This window comes from Tubulanus polymorphus, chromosome 3, assembly GCF_964204645.1.
Source record: "Tubulanus polymorphus chromosome 3, tnTubPoly1.2, whole genome shotgun sequence".
NCBI lineage: Eukaryota > Metazoa > Nemertea > Palaeonemertea > Tubulaniformes > Tubulanidae > Tubulanus > Tubulanus polymorphus.
Window position 1 is genome coordinate 1,068,999 of NC_134027.1, and position 10,494 is coordinate 1,079,492.

Consider the following 10,494-nt stretch of genomic DNA (forward strand, 5'->3'; position numbering starts at 1 on the left):
TTGGTGTCGTGTGACTGTGTGAATCAAACTGACTTTAAAGAATAACAAATCTAAAGCCATGATTCATTTTAACATTTAGATTCAGTGTCCAAGGTCAGTTGTGGCATCATTGAACCCGTTTTGTTACTTTTAACCCGTTGGAACCGAGTCGCAAAATTTGAATATTTAAATTTGCAGAAACAAATAGCAAGGCGACTGCAGGATTCGAAGCCATTTACGATCACTTTATACGACGTCACCAAAAGACGAAATGATTCCCTTGGTTGGGGCATTTAATCCATACCTCAGTGGTATTGCTAATTACCGGCCAAAAACTTTGCAACGAGCAGCTAATCATCATGAATTTAAAATAATCGCAAGATTGACACCTAATTCCGATAACGGTTATAGAATCAGAGATTAAAACCGCTTGATTCAAGCCGATTAGAAGAACTTAAAACCGATGGATTTTCATAGTTCAGAATTTCAGTAATCGTGATCTGACAAAATGGCGGCCACGATGAAAGAGATCAGATTCGGCGGTAAAGCCGAGGCGAATCTGACTCGATTAAAGGTTACAAACGGTAGTAAAATCGCTAAAGGAATGATTCTAGCGCTGCTGGAACCGATGTATAAAGTAAAGAGTGACACAGTAGGTACGATCACACAGATACAAGCTAAAGTTGGCGACGTCATCTCACCGGGGTAAGTCAAAAAAGTCAAAAACATGCAAGATTATCGTTCCTTCGCGAATCGAAAAATCGATTCAAGCCCATTTTCGATAATGAGATAATGATCGGTAATATTCGAGAACCTGCCAAAATTTATGTCTATTTATTTACGTGTGACAGAGAATAGATCATTTTTGGGGATATTTTGCTTAATCTTTTTTTTGAGACTCAATTTGGTCTGTGTCATTTGTGAAACTGTGTGTGCAGTCTAAATAAACCATCGTTTTTATCTCAATTTCATTCTATTGAAGGATTGCTAAAAAGACTTTTAAACCATGGACCAACTCGCCAGACTAGAGAGAGAGAGAGAGAGAGAGAGAGAGAGAGAGAGACGAGTGATGATTTAACCCCTTCCTCAACAAGAGTAGTTTATTGATATATTTTCAGGCAGTCGTTGTTTGTTATTGAATCATGTGATCATCCGGTCGTAATGAAGGATATGTGCGCTGAATGTGGTGAGGATCTCAGACAGTAAGTCTCCACCGGTCGGCGGCTCACACCTCCCGCCCGGCCGGCATCTTCTCGACAATCGAAACATCTCGTCCTAGATTAACGAGAACTGAATTTATTTTGATCGTTTCAGGTTAAATGGTTTACCCGGTGATAGGAAGGAACAGGCTTCTGCATCGGTTGCTATGGTTCACAGCATCCCTGAACTGGTAGTCAGTGAAAAGGTGTGTATAGTCACTAGTTCTGTTGGACTATTTAAAACTAGTGCATTTTCTGAATGAGCAGACTGAATGAACTCATGAATATAGTTCTAGATCCACAGTTTATTAACTCTAATCGTGTTGCAACTGAAGATGATAATGAACCGAAGAGTCAAATTTAACCGATGATTGTAGAAACAACGGAGTTGAAATTAGAACTTTGAAACTGTGTGGGGTTAAACTTGAACCGTCTTTTTGAGTGGGTGACCTGCAGGGGCTGCAGTTGCTCAAAAAGTGGTCAGAGTTAACTAGCGGATAAATGACATAGTGACAATTGAAAGTTCATTGTTACTATGGTATCTATCGGCCGGTTATCTTTTAACCAATTTTTGTGCAACTGACCCCTGAAGTTTTAAGGAGTTTGCGTTATATCGTTAAATGGTTAAGATCTGCTGATGTTTTTGTATACCACACAGTTTATGTGTTGTATTCTTCAGAATTGTTCAATTATGAATGTCTGTTTCTGTAGGAAGCTCTAGATATCGGACATGAAGATGAAGTTCGTCTGTTGACGAATAAGAAACTGGTTTTACTCGTAGATTTAGATCAAACTCTTATTCACACGACAAATGATAATATACCGGCTAATCTGAAGGTAAAACTACTAGTGCGCCACCTGGTGATGAAAAATAATTACCAATGAACCTAACATCATTTCTGAATCCTAAATTGCCGTCCTAAAACTCTTATAAATGTTATGACTGAGACTGATAACTGTGTATTTCAGGATGTCTTACATTTTCAACTGTGGCACGCCAATCAGAAACTGTGGTATCACACTAAATTCCGGCCGGGAACGACAAAATTTCTGCAAGAAATCTCGAAACTTTACGAGTTGCATATCTGTACATTCGGAGCTCGTATGTACGCGCATACTATCGCTGGATTAATGGATCCCGAAGGCAAATATTTCTCGCACCGTATTTTGTCACGGGATGAATGTTTCAGCGCTCACAGCAAGACGGCTAATCTCAGGTCAGAAATACTCCAACACCCGGTTCCACAGTTCAAGCTTAAGATTTGACTCTCAAATAAAATCGATTCAAATTCAAATTCTGAGCATATTTATATGAAATTGATTTCTCGATTCAATTTCCATCAATTTGATGAAAATTCCATAATTCTCAGTGAAGTTAGATTCAACTTTGAACCCAGTTCCACAATTATAGTATAATAATCTATATAAAATTTCAGCTGAAAATTGTTTGAAATGAATATCTAAAACGGATAGTTGTGTTTGTGTATTGTAGGGCGTTATTTCCGTGTGGTGACGGAATGGTTTGTATAATTGATGACAGAGACGACGTCTGGAATTATGCACCGAATCTTCTACACGTGAAACCGTATCGATTCTTTAAAGGCACCGCAGACATCAACGCTCCGCCGGGTCTGTTAAAAACTGAGGAGAATACCGAGAAAACTGTCGAACCTCTCGGAGAACAGCATCATAACATGGAGGAGGATACAGTGGAGGGTGAAACCGTCGCAGGAGAACCACCAGCAGAGGGTAAACCGGTGGCAGGAGAACCACCAGCAGAGGGTGAACCAGTCGCAGGAGAACCACCAGCAGAGGGTAAACCAATCGCAGGAGAACCACCAGCAGACGGTGAACCGGTGGCAGGAGAACCACCAGCAGAGGGTGAACCAGTTGCAGGAGAACCACCAGCAGAGGGTAAACCAGTCGCAGGAGAACCACCAGCAGAGGGTGAACCAGTCGCAGGAGAACCACCAGCAGAGGGTAAACCAGTCGCAGGAGAACCACCAGCAGAGGGTGAACCAGTCGCAGGAGAACCACCAGCAGAGGGTGAACCTTCAGAACCTGCTGATGGTGAACCGGTGGTGAGCAAAAATACTGAAAATACTGAAAGTAAAACAGCTGAAGTTGTGGAAGAAGAAAAGGAAAGTAAAAATTTGGAAACGGACACCAGTGAAGATGGTGTCACAAAATCAGAACCGACGCAGGGAGAAAACACTATAAACGCAGATGACGATAAAACAGTTGAAGCAAAGAAAAAAGTTAAAACTTCGGAAGGCGTTCAGATGATGGAAGCGGATACAAAATCGGAGGAGGCAACAAATGAGAAAAGAATAGATGAAAACACTTCGGCTCAAATAAAAGAAGACAATTCTAATGATTCAAGTCGCGCAAATGATGACGATTTAAAGGATGAAAATGATAGCAAAACGACGATGATCGAATGGGAAGATCCCGACGATTATTTGTTCTATTTAGAAGACATTTTGAAAAAGATTCACAAAGCGTTTTTCGACCTTCACGAAGAACACAAACAACAAGCGAAATCGGAAAACATCGAACGTAAAGTTCCCGATCTGAAAAACATTATTCCATACGTGCGTCGTAAAATATTGAAGGGCGTAAATATTCTGTTCAGTGGTGTGATCCCTACGAATATGCCGGCCGAGAAACACCGAGCGTACCAGGCGGCCGTAGCTATGGGCGCGACGGTGCATTGTAGCCTGGTGCCGCGGTCCGGAGCGAACGACCCGCGAGCCACGACGCACGTCGTCGCGACGAAACCCGGAACCGAGAAAGTGTCGGCGGCGAAACGACTTAAACGAGTTCACATCGTTACCGTTGACTGGTTGTGGTGCTGCGCGTACCGCTGGGACTGGGTCAGCGAGGGTTTATTCCCGCTACTCGCGAGTGACACGAGGAACTCGGCGCTGTTTGAACTCGGTTGTTACAGCCCCGTCCCCGGTAAACTATCCTCGAAACGGAAAAAACCGTGCGACGACTCGACGGACTGCGACGCGGCGTCCGGGGAAAACCCGGTCGATAAACGACAGCGCAAAAATGACGAAGCGTTGTCGACGGCGACCGAATTCGAAGTCGGATTGTTGGATCCGTCGTCGTCGAACGTTACCGGTGGCGCCCTCTCGCGATGTACGGGTGAACTACGGCGTAGTATCGCCGATATGAACCCGATGAGCGCCCTCTCTATAGCTGACTTCGATAACGACGAAATACGTGAACTACTCGACGACGATTCCTCCTCATCCGCATCAGAGGAGGACGAGGAGGAAAACAAGGATCAGACTCCGGATGACGCGTCGCTCCGACGTAAAGTCCTCTCCGATGATCCGGACTCGGATTCCGATTCGGAATCGGAGAGTTTAAGCGGGGAATTCCCGCGCGGTTGGGACGCACGAAAAAACCAACGCAAAACGAAATGTGAATTTATCGATAATTCTAAACGAGACAATGAGAATGATGATGATGAAGAGGAGCGAGTTGATGATGATGATGAGAGCGATGATAATCAGGATTACGCCGTGAGACGTAATCTGATTAAATTACCGTCGCTAGGTAACGATGGCAGCAGTAGCAGCGGAGAAAGCGACGCGTCTGGTGAATCTATCGGTTCCGTCGATGAGGAAATGGCAGCAGCTGTCGAACGTGAACTATTGAACTTATAATATTTATTAATTAATTAATACTAATTGATTATCAGTGTTCATTGAATGGTTAATCAATTATTGTTAATTGGTTTTGATTACCGGTAATCTTATTATTAGTAATAAGTTAATTAATAAAAACAAGTGTTTTGATACGTATTAGTATTAATTGATATTGATTAATGTATGGCATTATCTAAATGGACGATTGATAATTGTTGATTGATATGAAGAGATATTTATTACAGCCAGGGGCCAGTTGCTCAAAAGTTGGTTAAAGATAACCGGCCGTTAAATACCATAGTAACAATGAAATTTCAATTGTCACCATATCAACCAACCACTGGTTAACTCCAACCAACTTTTGAGCAACCGGCCCCTGATCTTTAACTCTCAGTACCAAGTACTGAAATCATATTTGAGTTAAATGTGAAAATTTGATTAATTTCATACTTTTATATTACAATCAGGCAGGCCCCTAGTGGTCTGGTATTGGATTTTCCCACCAGTGCCCACGGGTCTGCAGAGTCCGGTGTATCTCGGATCATCACGTGCCCTCGACTGCTTGCCTCAGATCATTGTGTGCCCGTGACTCCGCTAGCTATGGAGCCATTGGCCTCAAATTATTTTAAAGATACTTTCAATGGGTCCTGCGCGATCTGAGGCAATCGCGCAGTCTACTATTTACATGTGGAATAGATTCAAGGAAAGTATGCCGAATTTTTCCTGGCGAAATCGAGAAATCTTCACTGAGAAATGTTGTTAATAATGTTGTATTAAGTTACGTGCAAACATTGTTTTTGATACAATGTCATTGTTGATATTTTAAGGTTCTTTACTGGAGTTGTTGTTTAAACTCTGATCAAATAGAATAGAATTGCTCAAAATTTTGTATTGTTTAAAGTTGGAAAAGCTTCATTCGGCCTTTGTTTAAATGTTTCAGTCAACCTCAGTCAAGTTGTCATCAAATAAGTCATCACATTGCTCAAGTCATTTCTATCTTCGAGTCTCAATTCAATTTACATGTACTAAATGTAAGTCATCATTTGGATAAGTTGTCACATTAGGGATGTCATCTCTATTAACCCTTTCAGTGCATCTACACCGCAGTGTGGTGTATAAATCAGCGATAGATTTTGCTAGTACACCGCATTGCGGTGTATTGATGTAATAAGTAATTATCTCTCTTGAAAAATGGCAGCACCTGTCAAACATAGTGAAATATTAGTAACTAACGATACACCGCACCGCGGTGTAGACGCACTATAGCGGTATTCCCGTTATTCAACACACTGGGGTGGAATTTTTAGAAATTTTCAAATTATTTCCAGCACTATAGGGTATTAATTAGTCGGCACTGAAAGGGTTAATGGTTGTCATGGTTGTTAAGGGTTGTATTTCTAATTCAATTATTCTAAGTGTAATTCATCATTGGAATAAATCATCATCACAACTATGACTGACGACTTGAAGTGAGTCTTACTGAATATTAAGGCATTCATATATCAACTGTGTAACCACCCGGTTGTCAGTTTTATGATTGTGAGGTCTGATTCCTGTGTATATATTTTAGATGTCTATAATCATTGAGTTTATGAATTAATGAATTTAGTGTTTTGATCAGGGCTTAGTTTGTTAATTAAGTATTTTATGAAATGCACAAATAATTTTCAAGTGCTGGACACCTCTCTCTCTTTCCCTAAACGTACAAAATGTTTGCATGAATGCTTCTTATTTGTAAATGAATGTAGATTTAAAGGATTTCATGCTAGATACAGAACCACAGTTGTCGGTTAAGATTAGATAGTGTTACATATTACATCGTAAATGAAATGCAGACAACCTCTTGATATACTGAGCCCACTGCGGTGATTAATTAAGGACTTTGCCGATGATTTTGGGGCAACTTCTCAGAAAAAAACGAGTCAAATTTAATCGACATCGTGGAACTGTGTCTCATTTCTTGCAATCTCTGGTTGTAGATAGTTAATGTAAATATCCCAGTATTGAATCTGCAGCCACTATTATGTACCTGGTTGTACGAACTTGTTTGTAGTAGTTGAAATGTTTGGGAGATTAATTTTTATAAGGAATAAATAAATACAGAAAATCCGAGATGTTTTGAACTGGAAAAAATAAAGAATTCTTTTATTTCAAATTTTAACTTCCTTCAGAAAACCCCCCAAAGGCATCACTCTGATTACAAAACTATACCTGACTCGTCAACAAATGGAATGGCCGTCTCCACGCGGAACTATGACGTCATTAGCCTGGTGATAGATCATTACCGTACTAGCCGACAAGATGGTATGGTTGCCTCCATGAGGTATCTATGACATGCTAATGATGCCCCAAACGCCCCGGTTCTGCTGCCCATGGTATGGCAACAGAGTCTGTAGTCCCTGCGAAAATTCAAGAGAGCACTCTGCTGCATTTGCTATCTCAACTGAGGATTGTCAATTTCTGCAGCAACACCGCTGAGACCCGGCCGCGTGGTAGATTTCAGTTAACGTTTTCAGTTTTGGCCTGAAGCTCGGACAGCACTGCCAAAGTGTGGTAGATTTGAACCGGGAGCTTCTTCTATAAGAGATAATAAAATTAAACACGTCATCGAGATGATTAAGTTAGTGTATCTCAGCCATTCCGCTAGGCCGTATATGTATCCGGTAAACGGTCATTTCCCCAATCAAAACTATTTGACGTTTACCCAATCTGTGTCAAAAAATTTCCAAAACCAGTACCAAGACAAATCGTAAATTATGATGACAAATGTTTGAAAAATGACCTGCTAAGCATCCCCCAATCAGCTAATTAAAACTATCAACACCTCATCCTGGCCTCGGCTCAGCAGGATGTTATAATTTTCACTGAAACCATCGGCACAAATGCTGTCAAATTGCACCATTCTCCTGAGGAATTTTCAAAATTATCGACTTTCGGTCGCTCGTCGCTAGTCGCAGTCTCTTCATCATTACGTTTTGTCAGCCGCCCCCCTTTGAAAAATCCTAGATCCGCCCCTGAAGAGATTCCATTGTACGATGTTTCAATGAGCGTGGACGACATTGAGATTACATTCACGCCAAGTGGCGCTACACCCTGTGACGATCAGTCGATAGTGAGTTTCTAGTTGCCACAGATGAACATGACGCCTCATGTTCTCTGTCGGAAAAATTTCTAGAAAAGTCGCTTCATTCGATTCGAAGGAAGCATTGATCGGTAACAAAAACATCTCAGTTCTATTTTTAGATGTAGACTTTTTATCATATCCCTTGTGACAAGCGTCACTCACTGCTTAAGAACAAATATATATGATATTGAATATACGATAAAACATGATAAAAATTGTCCTAGGTCTTCACCCTCCTTCGCGATAAACTTATCACCAGGTTCGACTTCCTGCCGAAGGGGAATTCAGGTGCCTTAGACTGCCAAAATGCCAATGATACCCGGCCATGCCCTCGTTAATAACGACCAAACCAGGCCAACACAAACAACTGAGCTTTGATGTATCTCTCCGTGGCCCGAATCCTTCATGGACTATAGTATATGGCGATGGTGGGTTCTGGAACTCGAATCAATCTAACAGCCACATCGCTCAAAGGCCGCACCGGCAAGCGGGGGTCCCCCTTGATCTCAGACTTGATTGATTGGGCAAGAATGCCCGAGAAAGCAGGGTCCAGATGGACACGAGACCCCTAAAGGGGAAACTATCCACAAACGAAATTACCCTATATATAGTTCCACCCCCTGTTACACATTCTCATACAATGACTTAATCGATATTCAGAAGACTCCGAGGTTGACATCTGTACGTCTTTGTTTGCGTCTGGAATCTGTTGCTCCGTTCTTCTTTGTAATGGGCTATACGTCATCAGGCCCGATTTAACGCCGGCAGTCAGCGCGTACTGTTTAAATTAAAGAAATTTGGATGTTAGAAATGTCGCGATTTATCGGACTCGTACGTCACCTGTCCAAAACGAGGGCGATTGCGCGAATCACACGAATGCTAAGCGGTTCTTTTCATCCATTGATCGTGTTTAAAATGGGCTTTTTGACGATAGTAATTCTTGTCGTGAGTAGTTTCATATTTCACAATCAGAGTCGATATACTTACCAGAGTCGGTGTCTAGGCGGTGACTATAAAACAGAGACCGATGCGGGCGCAAACCCTCCTAATCGCGTTAGCGAATTCGCCAGGCGGTATATCTGTGAAGGACTTTTCAAAGGGGATCGGGTGTCGATACGTAAGGCAATGAGCTACATGGATCTTTGCCCGATGAAACCTGTAACTGACTTGAAATATTATCGAATACTGTCGAATTTAAGCTGTGCCGAATTCATAGCAAAAATGGTTACTTTACGTCGCCAACATCGTTAGAAGAGGCGAATTTCCCACTCGCCTACGGAATATTAGTACATAAGGATTTCGAGCAGTTTGAGCGCGTGTTTAGAGCGGTTTACATGCCTCAGAATTACTATTGCATCCACGTCGATAAGAAAAGTCCCGTCGCGTTCTATAAAGCCATTGTCAAATTAACCGATTGTTTCGAAAACGCTTACGTTGTCGGAACACGCGAAGACGTACGCTGGGGGGGAGTTTAGTTTGTTGACAGCGGAACTAACTTGCGCTAGAAGTCTTCTGAAATATAGAAATTGGAAATACTACATAAATCTTACCGGGTTCGAGTTTCCACTTGTCAGTAACCGTCAACTTGTCAGAGTATTCAAAGCGTATAATGGATCGAATGATATAAATGTGCAGGAACCTAATAAACAATGGTAAAAAAAACTGTCCCTGTTCCCTGTTCCTGCACCTGCCCCTGTCCCTGTTCCCTACCCCTGTCCCCGTATTGCAGTAGGACATCATCAAAATCTTATAGCCCCACAATAACATAAGCGTCTACAAACATTTCCTTTTTAGTTAAAGCACAAATTGTCTTAAATTTTGAAAACTTTTAGATTTTAGGCTTTTAAACTTTTAGGATTAAAATTAATCGGAAAAAATATCCACGATCCATTTCAAATACTGCACACTAGCACACCTGGTGTATCCTCACTAACCACAAGTGGAATCCTCGATTGCCACCGCAGATTGCAGTATCTCGGAAACATCCATATGAAATCATCTGTGACCTTTTTTACAGGAGACCCGAAAGAAAAGAGTTATCAATACGAAGCCAGATATAAAAACTGGATGAAAGTTCAACCTAAATACATGGGTGGAAAGAGGATTAAATGTGTTCGATGGAGGAACGATATTTGCATCCCGGGAGTTAGTGATATGGTCAACTTCATGCGTCCAAACAATACGAAACTTTTTCTGAATAAAGTTTTTCAGAATTTCCAGTATTTGACGTACGATTGTTTGGAGGATTATCAACGCAATCTGACGATCCAATCAACTTCAACTAATTTCACTTTCGATGATTCGTATTATCGGAATTTAAAATTTGTGAAGAATAAACGCGATTGTCATTGACTGTACAAAAATTGACGTTGACTAAAGTATCACGGCACCATTAGAGAGGGCGATCATTACATCCTAATAGGTTTCAGTTTTCTGACTCGAACACTTCAATGTCCAGCAAATGAAATATTTCTATTTTTCTCTAGATTTTAAAACGTTCGAAATAACGTCTTAACATCTATAGAAAAAT

The 10,494-nt window shown here is 41.3% G+C and overlaps 2 protein-coding genes across 2 annotated transcripts; both read left to right on the top strand.

Annotated features, from left to right (window-relative positions):
- The first annotated feature begins 495 nt into the window (after positions 1–495).
- Positions 496–6,946, top strand: LOC141901397 (RNA polymerase II subunit A C-terminal domain phosphatase-like). Its single transcript, XM_074788606.1, has 6 exons — positions 496–684; positions 1,098–1,181; positions 1,294–1,384; positions 1,890–2,015; positions 2,148–2,395; positions 2,671–6,946. The coding sequence occupies exons 1-6, from the start codon at positions 500–502 to the stop codon at positions 4,856–4,858; spliced, it is 2,922 nt and encodes a 973-aa protein (XP_074644707.1). The 5' UTR covers positions 496–499; the 3' UTR covers positions 4,859–6,946.
- A 1,828-nt stretch (positions 6,947–8,774) lies between these two features.
- LOC141901122 (putative beta-1,3-galactosyl-O-glycosyl-glycoprotein beta-1,6-N-acetylglucosaminyltransferase 7) lies at positions 8,775–10,316 on the top strand. The gene is given in 4 exon segments (XM_074788210.1): positions 8,775–8,795; positions 9,164–9,427; positions 9,429–9,616; positions 9,875–10,316. Coding segments are annotated over 4 exon segments (915 nt in total).
- The last annotated feature ends 178 nt before the right edge of the window (positions 10,317–10,494 follow it).